Source organism: Mus musculus, chromosome 1 (genome assembly GCF_000001635.26).
Source record: "Mus musculus strain C57BL/6J chromosome 1, GRCm38.p6 C57BL/6J".
Lineage (NCBI taxonomy): Eukaryota > Metazoa > Chordata > Mammalia > Rodentia > Muridae > Mus > Mus musculus.
In genome coordinates, this window is record NC_000067.6 from 12,892,248 (window position 1) to 12,911,285 (window position 19,038).

General features: G+C 41.1%; 1 protein-coding gene across 9 annotated transcripts in view; it reads right to left on the bottom strand.

Moving 5' to 3' along the window:
* Positions 1 to 19,038, bottom strand: part of Slco5a1 (solute carrier organic anion transporter family, member 5A1) — a 126,248-nt gene that overhangs the window by 25,699 nt on the left and 81,511 nt on the right. For all 9 annotated transcript variants that reach the window (XM_011238380.3, XM_030253982.1, XM_006495518.4 and 6 more), the window contains one exon: positions 2,180 to 2,378. In XM_011238380.3, coding sequence (XP_011236682.1) covers positions 2,180 to 2,378 — 199 coding nt within the window. The remainder of the gene's footprint in view (positions 1 to 2,179; positions 2,379 to 19,038) is intronic.

Sequence of the window (19,038 nt, forward strand, 5' to 3'; positions counted from 1 at the left end):
CTTTTGAAAAAAAAAAAAAAACACTAGAAGTCATCTACTGTAGATGCTCCCTAAAATATGTACATAAATGTAAGAATTTAAATGAAATCACCATATAATGAGGTACACAATGCCCCAACTAAACACCTATGCCACCTAGTAAGATCTCCAGTTACAGTTATATCTGTTGAGTGATCCTTCCTCAAACATCACAGGCTATTGTCAAGGCTATTGGTCTCCATGACCTGACAGCCCTATTGCTGAAGACAGCACTTACTTATATATCAAGTGTGGGAAGACCTAGTTGGTGCCCACCTACAAGCTTCACTCCTGCTGACTAGTGTTCATGCTGTTGGAAGGAACTCTGCATGCTACCAGAGGAAAAAAGTAATCATTAATAAACCCTATGACCTAAACCAGCAATCTACCTGCAACATCCTCTGCTGCAATAGTGGCACAGATGTTATGAAAGTAATCAACCACTTCGAAAAATTAGATTCAGGGCTAGAGAGTTGACTCAGTGGCTAAGAGCACTTGCTGTTCTTCTAGAAGTCCTGAGTTCAATTCCCAACAACTATATGGCAGCTCTTCACTTTGGTTATGTGATAATGATATCTGATAACCTCTTCAGCCATACAGAGATACATGCAGACAGAGCTCTCATACAAAAACAAAAATAAATTTTTAAAAATGTAAAATAAACAAAATAGAATTGGATTTTAAGGCCCACTCCATGAGATGGAACCCGTTCCTGACATTGCTAAACTGCCCAGGAACCTGACACTAGATAGATCATGGGCCTAAGGGAAAACTTACTACTACTACTCTACTAAAGGAAAAGCACAATAAAATTATTCCAAATGATATATTGCTATACTCATTGATCAGTATTTGGGTCAACCCTCAGCAGAGAAATTTCTTCTTGAAATAAATGGCAATCCACACAGAGACCCTCAAATGAACAGTATGCAGAGAGTGAGAGATTTTGGAGCACTCAATCCACGATGAGATGTCTTCACCAAACCCTCCCCTCAAGGTTCTGGGATCTATGTAGAAAAGGAGGCAAAAGAGTTGATGGATTAATCCAAGTAAATAGCACCTTTCCAACACAGCAGGGCTGACACACCTATGGCCTCACAGAAACTTATGGAATGCACAAACCCTGCACAGGTTCAAACTGATAAAATCACAGTACCAAGAAAAGGGAGTGGACATAAACTACCATCCCTAACCAAGAAGCTATGTGCAATTTCTACCTGCTGGGAGAGGGAACTCCATTCTCCTCTGTGAAGTCGCTCCAGATCTATCAGGCACAGTCCAGGGCAGCAGCACGCTCGGGAGCAGCTGGACACCATAAAACTAACCCCATGGTTTTTGTTTTGTATGAGATTTTTGTCTTACTGTTTGCTTGTTTTGATTTTTTTAAGAGCAAGTACATGAATTTGGCTGAGTAGGAAGGGTCTGAAAGGGGTTGGGGGAGGAAAAGCATAAGGAAAATGTACTATATGAAAAAACACTAAATGTAAGAAAAAAGTATTATTTAGCTTAGTTTGGAAAGGAAGGAAGAAGTAGGTAAATGGAGCACTCAAGACTTTCCATAGTGGATTGTATTGCATAAATTTGATGGGTTTTGGTGGGGGTGCAGATTCATGTGGGTGCATGTATGCACATTTGCATGTGCACGTGAGTACATGTGTGTACAGATGTGTACACACAAGTGCTCAGGTGCTGCTCTTCAGAAACTTTGTATTGTGATTTTTGAAATAGACTTGCATTATCCTGGGGCCCACAGATGTGACTAGACTAGCTGCTGGCCAGCCACAGGCGTCTTCTCAAATCCAGCTCCCCAGCACAGGAACTACAAGTGTGTACCGCTGCATCCGGCATATCCACATGGCTTCTAGGGATCCAAGTTAGTTCCTGGTGTACTGACTGAACTACCTCTCTACCCATTGTGTACAGCACACTTTAAAAACATTTTAATTAATACAATAAGCATCTTTTCCTCATCTCCTGTAGTTAAAATGTCCTGGGGGTCACTCTGTGAGGACCAAAAGGAACACAGACAAAGATGACACCATCTGGCCTCCACCCTCCAGGTGTGTGAGCTCCAGTGCCAGAGACAGAGAACATAGAGTGGGTGGGAGGGAGAGACGGTCCCATGTATGCAGAGTGGATGATGCCCCTAAGAGGCACTTACCCCGTTGTGTAAGGGATGTTTATGCCTCCTAGATTAATGCTTTCACAGCCAACAATGAACAGGGTGGAGAAGCACAGCAGAGAAACCCCGCTGCAGATCATGGCTAGCTTTGCAGATTCTCTTGCACCAAGCTTCAGTTTTTTTATGATGTAGCCTCCCAGGACAATACCAACACCGGCACTGGGGACAATGATGACACCTTGGAAGAAGAGGAAAAGAGGGTTAATTTGTACTAGCCTCGACTGTCCACTGTTATTTTCTCTTCTAGTTGTTCTGTCTCCTTCTGCTTATCACTACTAAGGTAAAGAATCAGAATTAATTCATAAATACTGAGTGTGTAATTTTACAGTATACTACTTCCAACAAACATTGACAAAGGATTCAAATCCACAAGATGCAGCAAATACCTTTACAAAGCAGTAATATAAGGACAAACAATTCATGAAAAAGGTGAACAAAATTTAAATTGGCCTCTCACTGAAGAGAACATCCAAAGTCCTGTGCACATGAGAAGGCATCCCTTCATTACTGAGCGAGAAGCACAGGTTCAAACCACTGTGGCGTTCTACCACATACCAAGTCAGAAGGTAAACATTTTGAAGTTTGGAAATGTCACATGTTGATCAAAATGTTGATTAAAATGCTGGAAACTCTCAGCAGTAGAGGACACTAGGACCAACTTTGAGAAGCAGTTTATCATTACCTGGTACAACACACCCTGTGACAGGTAGTTCCATCCCAGATTTATACCCTCCGAAGAAAGTCATGGTATATACTAACCATTCTGTTAGTCTCCAACTGAAAATAAACCAAATATCCCATCACAGACACGGAGTATGAGGAATATTCCTAATCCAAGGTATTTATTATTATTATTATTATTATTATTATTATTATTATTATTACTACTACTACTACTACTACTACTACTACTACTACTACTAGAATAATACAAAGGAAGATCTGTAACCATATGTAACGTGAACAACTCTCATAAGGACTACCCAAGAAAAGGAATGCAACAAAATATGCACACATTCACACCCTTGTCAAGAACCAGAACTAAGCTGTCATGTCCTAGGATGCACACATGGTAACATGAGAATAAAGGAAGAGGAGTTACCATAAAAGCCAAGATAGCTTGGCAATGAGCTGTTCAGGACAGAGGGGGTACTGCATGCTCTATTCCATAAAGTGGGCTATGGTTACTGCCATTGCCTGATGCTCATGTCTCCCTAAATTCATTTGTTAGCATCCTAACCCCTAAAGTGTTGGCATTAGGTAAGTGGACACCACCTGAACAAGATTATTGCCCTAATTAAAGACACACACACACACATTCCTTTTTCTCTCCATCATATAGTGGCCATAGTGAAAATGTCCCAGTAAGATCAGGGGTGAGTGGGACACAACATCTGTTCCAACACTACCGGGAGTAACTGTGACCAGCAGGTTCAGGGATGCAGGACCCCACCCAACCAGTGGCTCGGGTTCCTTCAGATCTGCAACTGTTTACCTTGGGCATGAACTCCACAGCCAGTCTCACATCACCCAGAAGAGGCTCAATTCCCAGGTAATCTAACACACCCAGAATCCCAGGAGCTTGGTCACACCAGGTTCTCAGGATCACAGAGGCAGCTTGACTCCCAGGAACTCTGACACACCCAGAATGTCAGGATGAAAAGATCACAGAATTATGGGATTAGATACAACTGGACTCTGAGGAGTTCTGACACAATGAGGTTTACAGGAAGGACAGGCTCCAATCAGATATACTGAAGGCAGGTAGCACTACAGATAATCAGATGGCAGGAGTCAAGCATAAGAACATAAGCAACAGAAACCAAGGTTATTTGGCACCATCAGAACCCAATTCTCCCACAATAGCAAGTCCTGGATACATCATAACACCAGAAAAGCAAGACTCCAATCTAAAATCACTTTTCGTGATTATGATAGAGGATTCTAAGAAGGACATGAATAACTCTCTTAAAGAAATACAGGAGAACACAGGTAAACAGCTAGAAGCCCTCAAAGATGAAACACAAAAATCCCTTAAAGAATTACAAGAAAACATAACCAAACAGGCGAAGAAAATGAACAAAATCATCCAAGACCTAAAAATAGAAATAGAAACAATAAAGAAATCACAAAGGTAGACAACCCTGGAGTTAAAATACCTAGGAAAGAAATCAAGAGTCATAGATGCAAGAATCACCAACAGAATACAAGAGATAGAAAAGAGAATCTCAGGTGCAGAAGATAACATAGAAAACATTGACACAACAGTCAAAGAAAATGCAAAATGCAAAAAGCTCCTAACCCAAAACATCCAGGAAATCCATGACACAAAGAGAAGAACAAACCTAAGAATAATAGGTTTAGAAGAGAGTGAAGATTCCCAGCTTAAAGGGCAAGTAAATATCTTTAACAAAAGTATAGAAGAAAACTCCACTAACCTGAAGAAAGAGATGCCCATGAACAAACAAAAAACCTACAGGACTCCATTTGGAGACTGAACCAGAAAAGAAGTTCCTCCCTTGACATGATAGTCAAAACATAAAATGCACAAAATGAAGAAATAATATTAAAAGCAGTAAGGGAAGAAGGTCAAATAAAATATAAAGGCAGTCCTATCAGAATTATACCAGACTTCTCACCAGAGACTGTGAAAGCTAGAAGATCCTGGGCAGATGTCATACAGACTATAGGAGAACATATGCCAGCCCATACAGTATATGGTAGCAAAACTACCATAGACAGAGAAAAAAAGATATTACATGACAAAACCAAATTTATACAATATCTTACCATAAATCCAGCCCTACAAAGGATAATAGATGGAAAACGTGAACACAAGGAGGGAAACTACACCCTAGATAAAGCAAGAAAGTAACCTTTCAACAAACCTAAAAGAAGGTAGCCACACAAACATAATTCCACCTCTAACAACAAAAATAAAAGGAAGTAACAGTCACTTTTCCTTAATATCTCTTAACATCAATGGACTCAATTCCCCAATAAAAAGACATAGACTGGTTATGTAAACAGGACCCAACATTTTGCTGCATACAGGAAACCCACCTCAGTGACAAAGACAGACACTACCTCAAAGTAAAAGGCTGGGAAAAAGTTCTCCAAGCAAATGGTCCCAAGAAAAAAGTTGGAGTAGCCATTTTTTAATTAATAATATTGATTTTCAAACTAAAGCTATCAAAAAAGATAAGAAAGGACACTTCATACTGGACAAAGGAAAGATCTACCAAGATGAACACTCAATTCTGAAAATCTATGCTCCAAATGCAAGAGCACTCACATTCATAAAAGAAACTTTACTAAAGCTTAAAGTACACAATGCACGCCACACAATAATAGCAGGAGACTTCAACATCCCACTCTCAGCAATGGACAGATCATGGAAACAGAAATTAAACAGAGACACAGTGAAACTAACAGAAGTTACAAACCAAGTAAATATGGCAAATATTTATAGAACATTTTATCCTAAGGCAAAAGAATATACCTTCCTCTCAGCACTACATGGTACCTTCTCCAAAATTGACCATATAATTGGTCACAAAACAGACTTCAACAGCTACAAGAAGATTGAAGTAATCCCATGCCTCCTATCAGATCACCATGACCAAAGGCTGGTATTAGATTCCAACAAAAACAACAGAAAACGCACATACCCATGAAAGCTGAAACAATTTAAAGACTTTTTAGAATTTAATGAAAGTGAAGACACACCATACTAAAACATATGGCACACAATGAAAGCAGTGGAAAGAGGAAAAATTCATAGCTCTAAGTGCCTCAAAAAGGAAACTGGAGAGAGCTTACACTTAGCAGCTTGAATGCACACCTGAAAGCTCTAGAACAAAAACAAGCAAATACACCCAAAAGGTGTAGAGTACAGGAAATAATCAAACTCAGGGCTGAAATCAACCAAATAAAAATAAAAAGAACTATACAAAGAATCAACAAAATGAGGAGCTAATTCTTTGAAAAAAATCAACAAGATCGATAAACCCTTAGCGAGACTAACCAGAGGGCAAAGAGAGGGTATCCAAATAAATAAAATCAGAAATGAAAAGGAAAACATAACAACAGAAATCGTGGAAATGCAAAAAAAAAAAAAAAACAAAACATCAGATCCTACTAGAAAAGTATACACTCAACTAAATTGGAAAATCTGGATGAAATGAACGATTTTCTAGACAGATACAAGGTGCCAAAGTTAAAACAGGATCAGATAAACCATCTAAACACTCCCATAACCCCTAAAGTAATAGAAGCAGTCATTAATAGACTCCCAACCAAAAAAGCCCAGGATCAGAGGGGTTTAATGGAGAATTCTATCAGACCTTTATAGAAGACCTAAAACCACTACTCTTCAAACGATTCCACAAAATAGAAATAGAAGGAAAACTACCCAATTTGTTCTATGAAGCCACAATTACACTTATACCTAAACCACACAAAGACCAAACAAAGAAAGAGAACTTAAGACTATTCTCTCTTATGAACATTGATGCAAAAATACTCAATAAAATTCTTGCCAACCAAATCCATGAACACATCAAAATGATCATTCATCATGATCAAGTAGGCTTCATCCCAGGGATGTAGGGATGGTTCAATATATGGAAATCCATCAACATAATATAATACATAAACAAACTCAAAGACAAAAACCACATGATCATCTCGTTAGATGCTGAGAAAGCATTTGACAAAATCCAACACCCCTTCATGATAAAAGTTTTGGAAATATCAGGAATTCAAGGCCCATACCTAAACATAATCTACAGCAAACCAGTAGCCAACATCAAATTAAATGGAGAGAAACTCGAGGCAATTCCATTAAAATCAGGGACTAGACAGGGCTGCCCATTTTCTCCCTTCCTATTCAATATAATACTTGAAGTTCTAGCCACAGCAATTCGACAACAAAAAGACATCAAGGGGATACAAATTGGAAATGAAGAAATCAAAATATCACTATTTGCAGATGATATGATAGTATATATAAGTGACCCCAAAAATTCCACCAGAGAACTCCTAAACCTGATAAACAGCTTCAGTGCAGTAGCTGGATATAAAATTAACTCAAACAAGTCAATGGCCTTTCTCTACACAAAGAACAAACAGGCTGAGAAAGAAATTAGGGAAACAACACCCTTCTCAATAGTCACAAATAATATAAAATATCTCGGCGTGACTCTAACTAAGGAAGTGAAAGATCTGTATGATAAAAGCTTCAAGTCTCTGAAGAAAGAAATTAAAGAAGATCTCAGAAGATGGAAAGATCTCCCATGCTCATGGATTGGCAGGATCAACATTGTAAAAATGGCTATCTTGCCAAAAGCAATCTACAGATTCAATGCAATCCCCATCAAAATTCCAACTCAATTCTTCAACGAATTAGAAGGAGCAATTTGCAAATTCATCTGGAATAACAAAAAACCTAGGATAGCAAAAACTCTTCTCAAGGATAAAAGAACCTCTGGTGGAATCACCATGCCTGACCTCAAGCTGTACTACATAGCAATTGTGCTAAAAACTGCATGGTACTGGTACAGTGACAGACAGGCAGATCAATGGAATAGAATTGAAGACCCAGAAATGAATCCACACACCTATGGCCACTTGATCTTTGACAAGGGAGGTAAAACCAACCAGTGGAAAAAAAGACAGCATTTTCAACAAATGGTGCTGGCACATTCTTCTACAACATCATGCAGAAGACTGCAAATTGATCCATTCTTATCTGCTTGTACAAAGCTCAAGTCTAAGTGGATCAAAGACCTCTCTGATATAAGACCAGAGACACTGACATTAATAGAGGAGAAAGTGGGGAAAAGCCTCGAAGATATGGACACAGGGGGAAAATTCCTAAACAGAACAGCAATGGCTTGTGCTGTAATATCAAGAAGTGACAAATGGGACCTCATAAAATTGCAAATCTTCTGTAAGGCAAAAAAAAAAAAAAATGGGGTTCAGAGCTAAACAAAGAATTCTCAACTGAGGAATACCGAATGGCTGAGAAGCACCTGAAAAAATGCACAGCATCCTTAATCATCAGGGAAATGCAAATCAAAACAACCTTGAGATTCCACCTCACACCAGTCAGAATGGCTAAGATCAAAAATTCAGGTGACAGCAGATGCTGGCAAGGATGTGGAGAAACAGGAACACTCCTCCCACTGCTGGTGGGATTGCAAGCTTGTACAACCACTCTGGAAGTCAGTCTGGCGGTTCCTCAGAAAATTGGACATAGTACTACCGGAGGATCCCGCAATACCACTCCTGGGCATATACCCAGAAGAAGTTCCAACTGATAATAAGAACACATGCTCCACTATGTTCATAGCAGCCTTATTTATAATAGCCAGAAGCTGGAAAGAACCCAGATGCCCCTCAAAAGAGGAATGGATACAGAAAATGTGGTACATTTACACATTGGAGTACTACTCAGATATTAAAAACAATGGATTTATGAAATTCTTGGACAAATGGATGTATCTGGAGGATATCATCCTTAGTGAGGTAACCCAATCACAAAAGAAGTCATTAAATATGCACTCACTGATAAGTGGATATTAGCCCAGAAACATAGAACACCCAAGATACAATTTGCAAAACACAAGAAAATCAAGAAGAAGGAAGACCGATGGGTGGATACTTCATTCTTCCTTAGAATAGGGAACAAAATACCCATGAAAGGAGTCACAGAGACAAAGTTTGGAGCTGAGATGAAAGGATGGACTATCCAGAGAATACCCCACCAGGGGATCCATCCCATAATCAGCCACCAAACACAGACACTATTGCATATGCCCGAAAGATTTTGCTGAAGGGACCCTGTTATAGCTGGCTCTTATGAGACTATGCCAGTGCCTGGCAAATACAGAAGTGGATGCTCACAGTCATCTATAAGATGGAACACAGGGCCCCCAGTGGAGAAGCTAGAGAAAGCACCCAAGGAGCTGAAGGGGTCTACAACCCTATAGGTGGAACAACAATATGAACTAACCAGTACCCCCAGAGCTTGTGTCTCTAGCTGCATATGTAGCAGAAGATGGCCATCACTGGGAAGAGGGGCCCCTTGGTATTATAAACTTTATATGCCCCAGTACAGGGGAATGCCAGAGCCAAGAAGTGGGAGTGGGTGGGTAGGGGAGCAAGGTAGAGGGAGGGTATAAGGAACTGTTGGGATAGCATTTGAAGTGTGTATAAAGAAAACATCTAATAAAAAAAAAGGATAAACAGGCTGAGAAAGAAATTAGGAAAAGGACACCCTTCACAATAGTCACAAATAATATAAAATACCTTGGTGTGACTCTAACCAAGCAAGTGAAAGACTTGCATGACAAGAACTTCAAGTCTCTGAAGAAAGAAATCTAAGAAGATCTCAGAAGATGGAAAGATCTTCCATGCTTATGAACTGGCAGGATTAATATAGTAAAATTGGCTATCCTGCCAAAAGCAATCTACAGATTCAATGCAATCCCCATCAAAATTCCAAATCAATTCTTCATAGAGTTAGAAATACCAATTTGCAAATTTATTTGGAATAACAAAAAACAAAACAAAACAAAAAAAAAAAAAACCCAGGATAGCAAAAACTGTTCTCAACAATAAAAGAACTTCTGGTGGAATTACTATCCCTGACCTCAAGCTGTATTACAGAGCAATAGTGATTAAAACAAAACAACAACAAAAACCTACATGGTATTGGTATCATGACAAGCAGGAAGATCAATGGAATAGAATAGAAAACCCAGAAATGAACCCACACACCTATGGTCACTTGATATTTGACAAAGGAACTTAAACCATTCAGTGGAAAAAAAAGACAACATTTTTAACAAATGGTGCTTGTTCAACTGGCGGTCAGCATGTAGAAAAATGCAAATTGATCATTCTTAGCTCCTTGTACAAAGCTCAAGTCCAAATGGGTTAAGAAACTCCACATAAAACCAGATACCCTGAAACTTATAGAGGAGAAAGTGGGGGAAAGCCTCGAAGATATGGGCACAGGGGGAAAATTCCTGAACAGAACACCAATGACTTATGCTGTAAGATCAAGAATTGACAAATGGTCCATCCCATGATCAGCTTCCAAACGCTGACACCATTGCATACACTAGCAAGATTTTGCTGAAAGGACCCAGATATAATTGTCTCTTGTGAGACTATGCCAGGGCCTAGCAAACACAGTAGTGGATGCTCACAGTCAGCTATTGAATGGACCACAGGGCCCCCAATGGAGGAACTAGAGAAAGCACCCAAGGAACTAAAGGGAACTGCAACTCTATAGGTGGAACAACAATATGAACTAAGCAGTACCCCGGAGCTCTTGTCTCTAGCTGCATATGTATCAAAAGATGGCCTAGTCGGCCATCAGTGGAAAGAGAGGCCCATTGGACTTGCAAACTTTATATGCCCCAGTACAGGGGAACGCCAGGGCCAAAAAGGGGGAGTGGGTGGGTAGGGGAGTGGGGGTGGGTGGGCATGGGGGACTTTTGGTATAGCATTGGAAATGTAAATGAGCTAAATACCTAATAAAAAATGGAAAAAAAAAGCATTGACAAATGGGACCTCATAAAATTTCAAAGCTTCTGTAAGGCAAAGGACACTGTCAATAAAACAAAAAGGCAACCAACAGATTGGGAAAGGATCTTTACCAACCGTACATCCGATAGAGAGCTAATATCCAATATGTACAAAGAACTCAAAAAGTTAGACTCCAGAGAATCAAATAACCTTATTTAAAAATGGGGTACAGAGCTAAACAAAGAATTTTCAACTGATGAATATCAAATGTCCAAGAAGCACCTAAAGAAATGTTCAACATCCTTAGTCATCAGGGAAATGCAAATCAAAACGACCCTGAGATTCCACCTCACACCACTCAGAATGGCTAAGATCAAAACTCAGGTGACAGCAGATGTTGGCAAGGATGTGGAGAAAAAGGAACACTCGTCCATTGCTGGTGGGATTGCAAGCTGGTACAACCACTCTGGAAATCAGTCTGGCAGTTCTTCAGAAAATTGGACATCATACTACCTGAGGACCCACCAACACCACTCCTGGGCAAATACCCAGAAGATGTTCCAACTCGTAATAAGGACACATGTTCCACTATGTTCATAGCAGTCATGTTTATAATAGCTAGAAAGAACCCAGATGCCCCTCAACAGAGGAATGGATACAGAAAATGTGGTACATTTACACAATGGAGTACTACCCAGATATTAAAAATGATGAATTCATGAAATTCTTAGGCAAATGGATAGAACTATAACATATCACCCTAAGTGAGGTAACCCAATCGCAAAAGAGCACACATGGTATGCACTCACTGATAAGTGGATATTAGCCCAAAATCTCCAAATAACCAGGATACAATTCACAGACCACATAAAGTTCAATAAGAAGGAAGACCAAAGTGTGGGTGCTTCTGTCCTTCTTAGAAGCTGAACAAAATACACACAGGAACAAATAGGGAGATGAAGTGTTGAGCAGAGACTGAAGAAAAGGCCACCCAGAGACTGTTCCACCCGGGGATTCATCTCATATACAATTACCAAAAGCAGACACTATTGTGGATACCAAGAAGTGCATGCTGAAAGGAGCTTGATATGGCTATCTCCTGAGAGGCCCTGCCAGAGCCTTACAAATACAGAGACCAATGCTCACAGCCAACCATTGGACTGAGCACGAGGTCCGCAATAGAGGAGTTAGAGAAAGGACTGAAGGAGTTGAAGGGCTTTGCAACCCCATAGGAAGAACAACAATATCAACCAACCAGATTCCCCCAGAGCTCCCAGGTAATAAGCTGCATATGTAGCAGAGGATGGTCTTGCCAGGCATCAATGGGAGGAGAGGTCCTTAGTCTTATGAAGGCTTGGTAGAACCCCCAGTATAGGGGAATCAAGGGCAGGGAGGTGGAAGTGGGTGGGTGGGTGGAGGAACACCCTCTTAGAAGCAGGGGAAGGGAGGGTAGGATGACGGTTTCCTGGAGGGGGGAAACCAGGAAAGGGGATGACATTTGAAATATAAATAAAGAAAATATCCAATAAAAGAGAAAAATAAAAGTATTCATTGGAACTGAAAAAAAGAAAGAAAGAAAATGTCCCATCTATGAGAAACAGACCTTCACCAGACACCAAATATGCCAAAACCTTGATCTTGGATTCCTTACTTCTAGAACTGTAAGAAACCAAATCCCCACACTTGTGAACCACTCCGTGGATGTTAATCTTGTCACATGAGCCTGAATAGACTAAGTAAGCCTTATGCTTACTACTCATTTCTAAATTCTGACCAGTGCCCTCCTAGATGTGTTATATGACACTAGGAAAAATAAAGACATGGAGTTGGAGAGGTGGCTCAGCTTAAGAACAGGTACTCTTCTTGCAGAGGACAGAAGTTCAACTCCCAGAACTCACATTGGATAGCCCACAAACATCTGTAACTCTAGCTCCAGGGAGACCTGGCCCTCCTGACTTCCAGAGGCATCTGTGTTTACATGCATGCATGAATAGACACATTTAAAACTAATAATAAAATAAATATTTGTTTACAAAATGAAAAACAGCTGGGCAGTGGTGGCACATGCCTTTAATATCAGAACTCAGGAGACAAAGGCAGGTGAATTTCTGAGTGTTCAAGGCCAGCCTGATCTAAAGAGTGAGTTCCAGGACAGCCAGGGAATACACAGAGAAAACATGTCTTGAAAAAGAAGAGGAAAATGAGGAGGAGGAGCAGGAAGAGGAGGAGGAGAAGAAAAACATAGAATACCTGCCCATCCCCAATGTGTACCTTACAAACTAAAAGACAGACATACAGACTAATAGAGAATCTCAGTAAAGCAAGTCTGTAAGTTGCTGGGAAACACAGCGAAAGGGGAAGCTGAGTCTTTCCTGGCAGAGATCTCACAGTGGCTATTTTCAGCTGGCATTCAATAGAAGAGGCAGCATATATTGAATGGACCAGCACAGAGAGACATTGTAAACAAAGGAAATGCACCTGAAGGTGTGAGGTCATGGTATTGGGTATTCACAGTGCTTCAAAATACCAAGGCTGTGCAACACAAGACGATGGGAGGTGGCGGGGTGCAGAAGGAGGGGTAAGAAGAGTGCAGTGAAAGAAACTCAGATTGTATCTCTGAGCAATGAGAAGCCGCTGGAGCCTTCTGAGCCAGGTCAGATAAGAGTTATATGTTATGAAGAGCATTGCTGAAGAATAGCATACGCGATAGCATAGATGGAGAGGTAACTTGAGTCTGAAGGGGTCAGAAGGGTAATTGCAAGGGTGCAGGTGAGCTGCAGGAAATCGCCACACTGACAGCACAATAAATTAAGTAAGGAGAGCAGGAAAGCGAGTGTGTGACACTCGAGTAGAATGGGGATGTGAAGAGGCGGCAGCTTCATAATCTCTACTAGAGACAGGAGTGTGAGGGGCCTGCAGAAGAAGCTGGCAAAGACCTCACACTGGAGCACTGGGGCTGGAAGCTCTCAAAGGAGCCATGCTGAAAGATTTATAAGTTGCAGTAGAATCTGAGGGATGGGATGTTCTCTGAGTGCAAAGTGAGAAAAAGAGGAAGCCGTCTGTGGAGAATGAGTGTTAATGGGAGATGACAAAGAGATAAAGAAAGCTAAAAACCAGAGAAACTCAAGAGGAAAGCCAGGGGCGAACAGTGTTATAAACGAATTGAACTTGGTTGGGCTTTGAGTTCAGTAAGCAGCGAGGTCATTAGTTACACACGTGCAGGTGGTCGCATTTCATGTGAGAACGATCCCACAGACGTCTAAGCAGATACAGTTCTGGATTGTCTTGGGGCTCCTGGCCCAGTTTCCCCTTCACCACCACACTACCATCTTGGTCTCTAATGGTACTAATGCTACTCCTTTGTTAGGGGTTACCAAAGAGGGTCCTCCAGGCTGAAGTTACTGCTACCAGCTCTGTCTGAACCTAATTTCATGTGTTTTTCTTGGCATGTTTTTTCCTCTTCCTGAGAACCCAGATCCCAAAAAGCAACACCGTATCCCACAGTGCCCCAGGCTTACCCTCTGCCAACACCATCTCTTGTCTAGCTCTCAAGGAGACAGTTCTGTGGTCCCTAAGCTGCTGATCCTAGCACTCCCCAGGGGCCATGATATCTAGAACTCAGGGTACCACAGCATGTATGGGGAATACATCAATATATACCAAAGAATGCTCACCTCCACGGGCATCTATGTGGTTTGGATGAGATCTTCCCCCACAGTCTCAGGCATCTGAACACTTGATCTCTGGTTGGTGGCACTACTTAGTGGGTTTAGGAGGAGCAGCATTGTTAGAGGAAGTGCGCCACTGAGGGCAAGCACAGAGAGTTGCCTCCCACCATCCCCAGTGTGCCCTCTCTCCCTCATGCCCCTGCTGCACAAACTTGGCTTGTTGCCATGTTTACTCTCTGATGCTGTGGACTCTCATCCCTTTGGAATGATAAGCCAAAATAAACTCTCTCTTCCTTAAGCTGTTTTGCTTGTAGTATTTTAACACAGCAACAGAAAAGTAGCCAATATAGCAAGAACGCCATTACTCATGGTCTCTCAAATGGGAAGGAACACAGTATTGTCTCCATACCACACTGTGGTGTGGCAGAGTAGGCAAGTGAACTAAGATTTACTGAACTTTATAAAAGCCCATGGTACTAATTTTAAAATACAAAATAAACCCTTCCTCTTGCCTTGGATAAATTACTTTTTAAGGTTTCTACCATCTCTTGCAAACATCTTCTTTTAGAGAATAGGTATCCATTACCATCAGAGTAGAACTAAAGATATTGTTTACAAAATCCACACCTCAATGTTGGCAAATATTAAAATGATCCAAGAATAAAGGTCACAGTAAGTTCACCTTCCCCCAAACTGGATATCAGTCTACAAATAATAGCAGTGTAAGATACCCACATCTCTTGCATTTTGTAATGTCTCATCCTCACTGTTGTGGAAATTTCTCAGAGGCAATCAAGTACCTGCATGTGGCATCTGAATTACTCAGTGGAATCCTTCACTTAGACTTCTGTGGCTATTTTAAGACAGAGAACAAAATAGTTCTTTGCATCCATCATATTCCATAATATGGCTTCAAACCTCATTCAATTTCAGACAAAGAAGGGCTCTGTGTGTGTTTGTGTGTGTGTGTGCTTGTGTGTATGAGTTTGTTTATGTACATGTGAGTGTGTATAAGTATTGTGAGAATATGTTTATGTACATGTGAATGTGTATAAGTGTGCATGTGTGAGTGTGTTTATGTACGTGTGTTTGTATGTGTGTGTGTGTGTAAGTGTATGTAGGGCACAGTCCAAGCTTCCCTTAGGAACTTTCTTGAGGACTTAAGGCTGTAGATTAGCAGCTTGGCGTTTGAATTCTAGCATGACCTTGCTGGAATGATTTAAAAAGGCTCTCAGAATCTTAGCTCCACACTGCCTTTGGGCTGAAGATTCCTGTATGTAGCTCATATGTTAATCCTCGTAGGCCCGATAGAGCTCATTCACCATCACACATTTCAGCCATGCTAACATAGTGAGACCTGTATAGTAGGAGAGAAAATATGAGAAGTCCAGTCTCAGGGATTCAAAGACTTAGACGCCGGAGGAGAGGTGACACAAAGGAACATTCAGGGAGAAGAGAACCCTGTCTTCATTGTGGGTCTCTGACAAATCAGATGAAATCACACATGAATGTGCCTGGTCACAGGGACCCCCAAATCAAACAGAATAAATATGGTTTCAGCTTTTATACCTTACACACCTAGAACAGCTTTCTGCATGGATGTACTAAAACCAGAAAGCAACATCACTTGCAATGGGAAAATGCTTAGATATCTATTTCATCTCCTGGTTCTGGGAAATAGGAGGGAAAGAACATCAAGCAAATAATCATGGGGGGTGGGGGGTGGGGGTGGGGGTGGGGTTACCTGGGCCTTGCGTAGAGGAAATTTCACAAGACAGTAACAGGAGCTCGCTAACGTTTTCAGTTATCAAAAATAAGTTGCAAGCATTAGGTTACTGCACTCAGTTCTTGTTCATGGTACAGGTTTGGGTCTGTGCCAAATGCAAAGCCCTCTAAGAAGGCCCTTCAGGCAAGATCTACTTTCTGTCAGCAATTTTCAGCTGTTCTCTGTTCACTCTTGTCCAAGTCCTATATCCCTTTCAGAAAACTGATCACCTCCCTGCCCACCAGGAGCTCAGCTGGAAACCTGACAAGGCCTTCCACCCACCACCACCACCACCCTCGGGAGGAACAGAGTTTTAAAACTCTGTTCATCAAGGGCAGGGGGGGTGGAATTTTAAAAAAAAAGTTGACACACCTAAACCATGCCCACTTAAATGCCCTCTCACAAAGCCCTGATAGAAATTTTTCGTTCAAAAGTATATTATTGTATTTATTCCATCAGGTCCACATGGGAGACCAGAGTTGTCATTTTGGGCTAAAGTCCAGTCACTGCTTTGAATGCATTATAATTTTTCCTTCATTTTTTATTATCTCTTATTTTATGTGTATGAATTTTTTGCCTTCAGGTGTCTGCTTGTTTACATCCCTTTATCCCCTGGCTCCAGGAAAAAATAGGGAGGAGTTATTATTGCACATGTGGTCAAGTGTCCACCTGCTGCTGGCCAAGATCAGCATGGGGCATCAAATCCCCTGGGACTGGAGTTACAAGCAGTTATGAGCCACCATACAGGTGCTGGGAAATAAACCTGGATCCTCTAGAAGAGCAGCGAGCACTGTTAAATGCAAGCCATCTCCCCAACTCCTCACTTAAAAACAAAAATGACAACTTCACTGAGCTGTACATCACACAGTATAGAATTTGCCTATGACCCATACAGTTCCACACTTTGGAGGATGCTGGGACTTGAGCACAGGGCCACTTTGCAGGTTTTCAAAGCTTTGCTCTTCATCTCTCCTTAGGGCCAAACTACACTGTACTCTATTCATACCTTGTTCTTTTTTCATGAGATGAACTCTAAGGCTATGGCCACATTGGGGATATTATGAATAACACTGTTGTGAGAGTTCATGTATTTATTTATCTTGTTTAGTGTGGCCATAAGTTTCATTTCTTTGGAAACAGGGCTAGAAAAGGACTTTCCAGGTCATGTGTTTGAAGATGCATTAAACTGTTCTCCAGAGGACTCCAGATGTTCCCACCAACCGTGCATAAGGATTTCACTCCATTCTTCTACTTTTGTACCAAGTTTTAAAAGGTAATATTTGATGTGGCCAAACACATCGGTATGCTATAGGGTCTGTAGATCATCGTGGCCTTCATCTGCATTTCTCTGGTAACTAACTGGATCAGTTGTCTTTCCCTGCACTTGTTTTGGCCATTTGTATACCGTCTCTGGACAAATGTCTATTCACAGCTTTTCCTCATTTCTTAAAGTTGGCTTATTTTTTCTGGAAGTTTTGAACTATTGTAGACACCAATGATAATATATTTCAAAAATATTTTCCTTGTCCTAAGGTGTATATATATATTTACTTTCTTGATGGTGTCCTTTGATACAAAAGTTTTAACACTAATAAAACCCAATTTCGTTGTTTTTCCCCATGGCCCACATTGCTTGGTCTAAGACCACATTGATTCATATGCGTGCCTATTTCTAGGAATATTATAAGCCTTTTAGGTTATACTTTGAGCCACCTTGCATTTATTTAATATAATATGGGAGTGCATTTAATTCTTCCTCATGAAGCTACCTGTTTGTTCCAGAATCAGTTGTTTAAAAGGCTATTCACTCCTTACAATGAATAGTGCTAGTACCCTAATCAGCTTGTTGATTGTGGTAGAGCAAATAGTTCAGTGGACAAATTACTTGTCACACAAATCCAAGGGCTAAAGTTCAGGTCCCCCCCCCCCAAAAAAAATAAGGATAGGCAGGCATGACAGCCCACATGTAATTCTTCAGGAGGTCACGGGATCTCCAGGGAAAGATGACAACTGGTGCTCAGTCTGTGGGTCGTAACCATTCTGGTAAACCTCTAGCTCCAAAATATATTTACATTACAATTCATAGCAGTAGCAAAATTATAGTTCTGAAGTAGCAATGAAAACAGTTGTATGCTGGAGATCATCATGACATGAGGCACTGTGTAAAAGGGTTGCAGCATTAGGAAAGTCAAGAGCCTCTGAACCACACTATCCAATCAGCAAGCTCTAGGTTCAGTGATAGACCTTGCCTCAGTAAACAAAGTGGAGAATGATTAAGGAAGACACACACACAAAACCAACCTCCAGCCAACATGCATACGTACATGCATGCATGTGCTCCCACACACATGCACATACATGAACATACACAATACATGGGAATGATCTATTGGTCAGAGGTGTATAAATTTGTTTCTGGATCCTCAGTTCTATTCCCTTAATATTTCTGTCTCCTTTAAGCCAATACCGTACTGTACCGGCTAGTTTTGTGTCAACTTGACACAGCTGGAGTTATCACAGAGAAAGGAGCTTCAGTTGAGGAAATGCCTCCATGGGATCCAGCTGTAAGGCATTTTCTCAATTAGTGATCAAGGGGGAAAGACCCCTTGTGGGTGGGACCATCTCTGGGCTAGTAGTCTTGGTTCTATAAGAGAGCAGGCTGAGCAAGCCAGTAAGGAACATCCCTCCATGGCTTCTGCATCAGCTCCTGCTTTCTGACCTGCTTGAGTTCCAGTCCTGACTTCCTTGGTGATGAACAGCAGTATGGAAGAGTAAGCTGAATAAACCCTTTCCTCCCCAACTTGCTTCTTGGTCATGATGTTTGTGCAGGAATAGAAACCTGACTCAGACACTATACCGTCTTG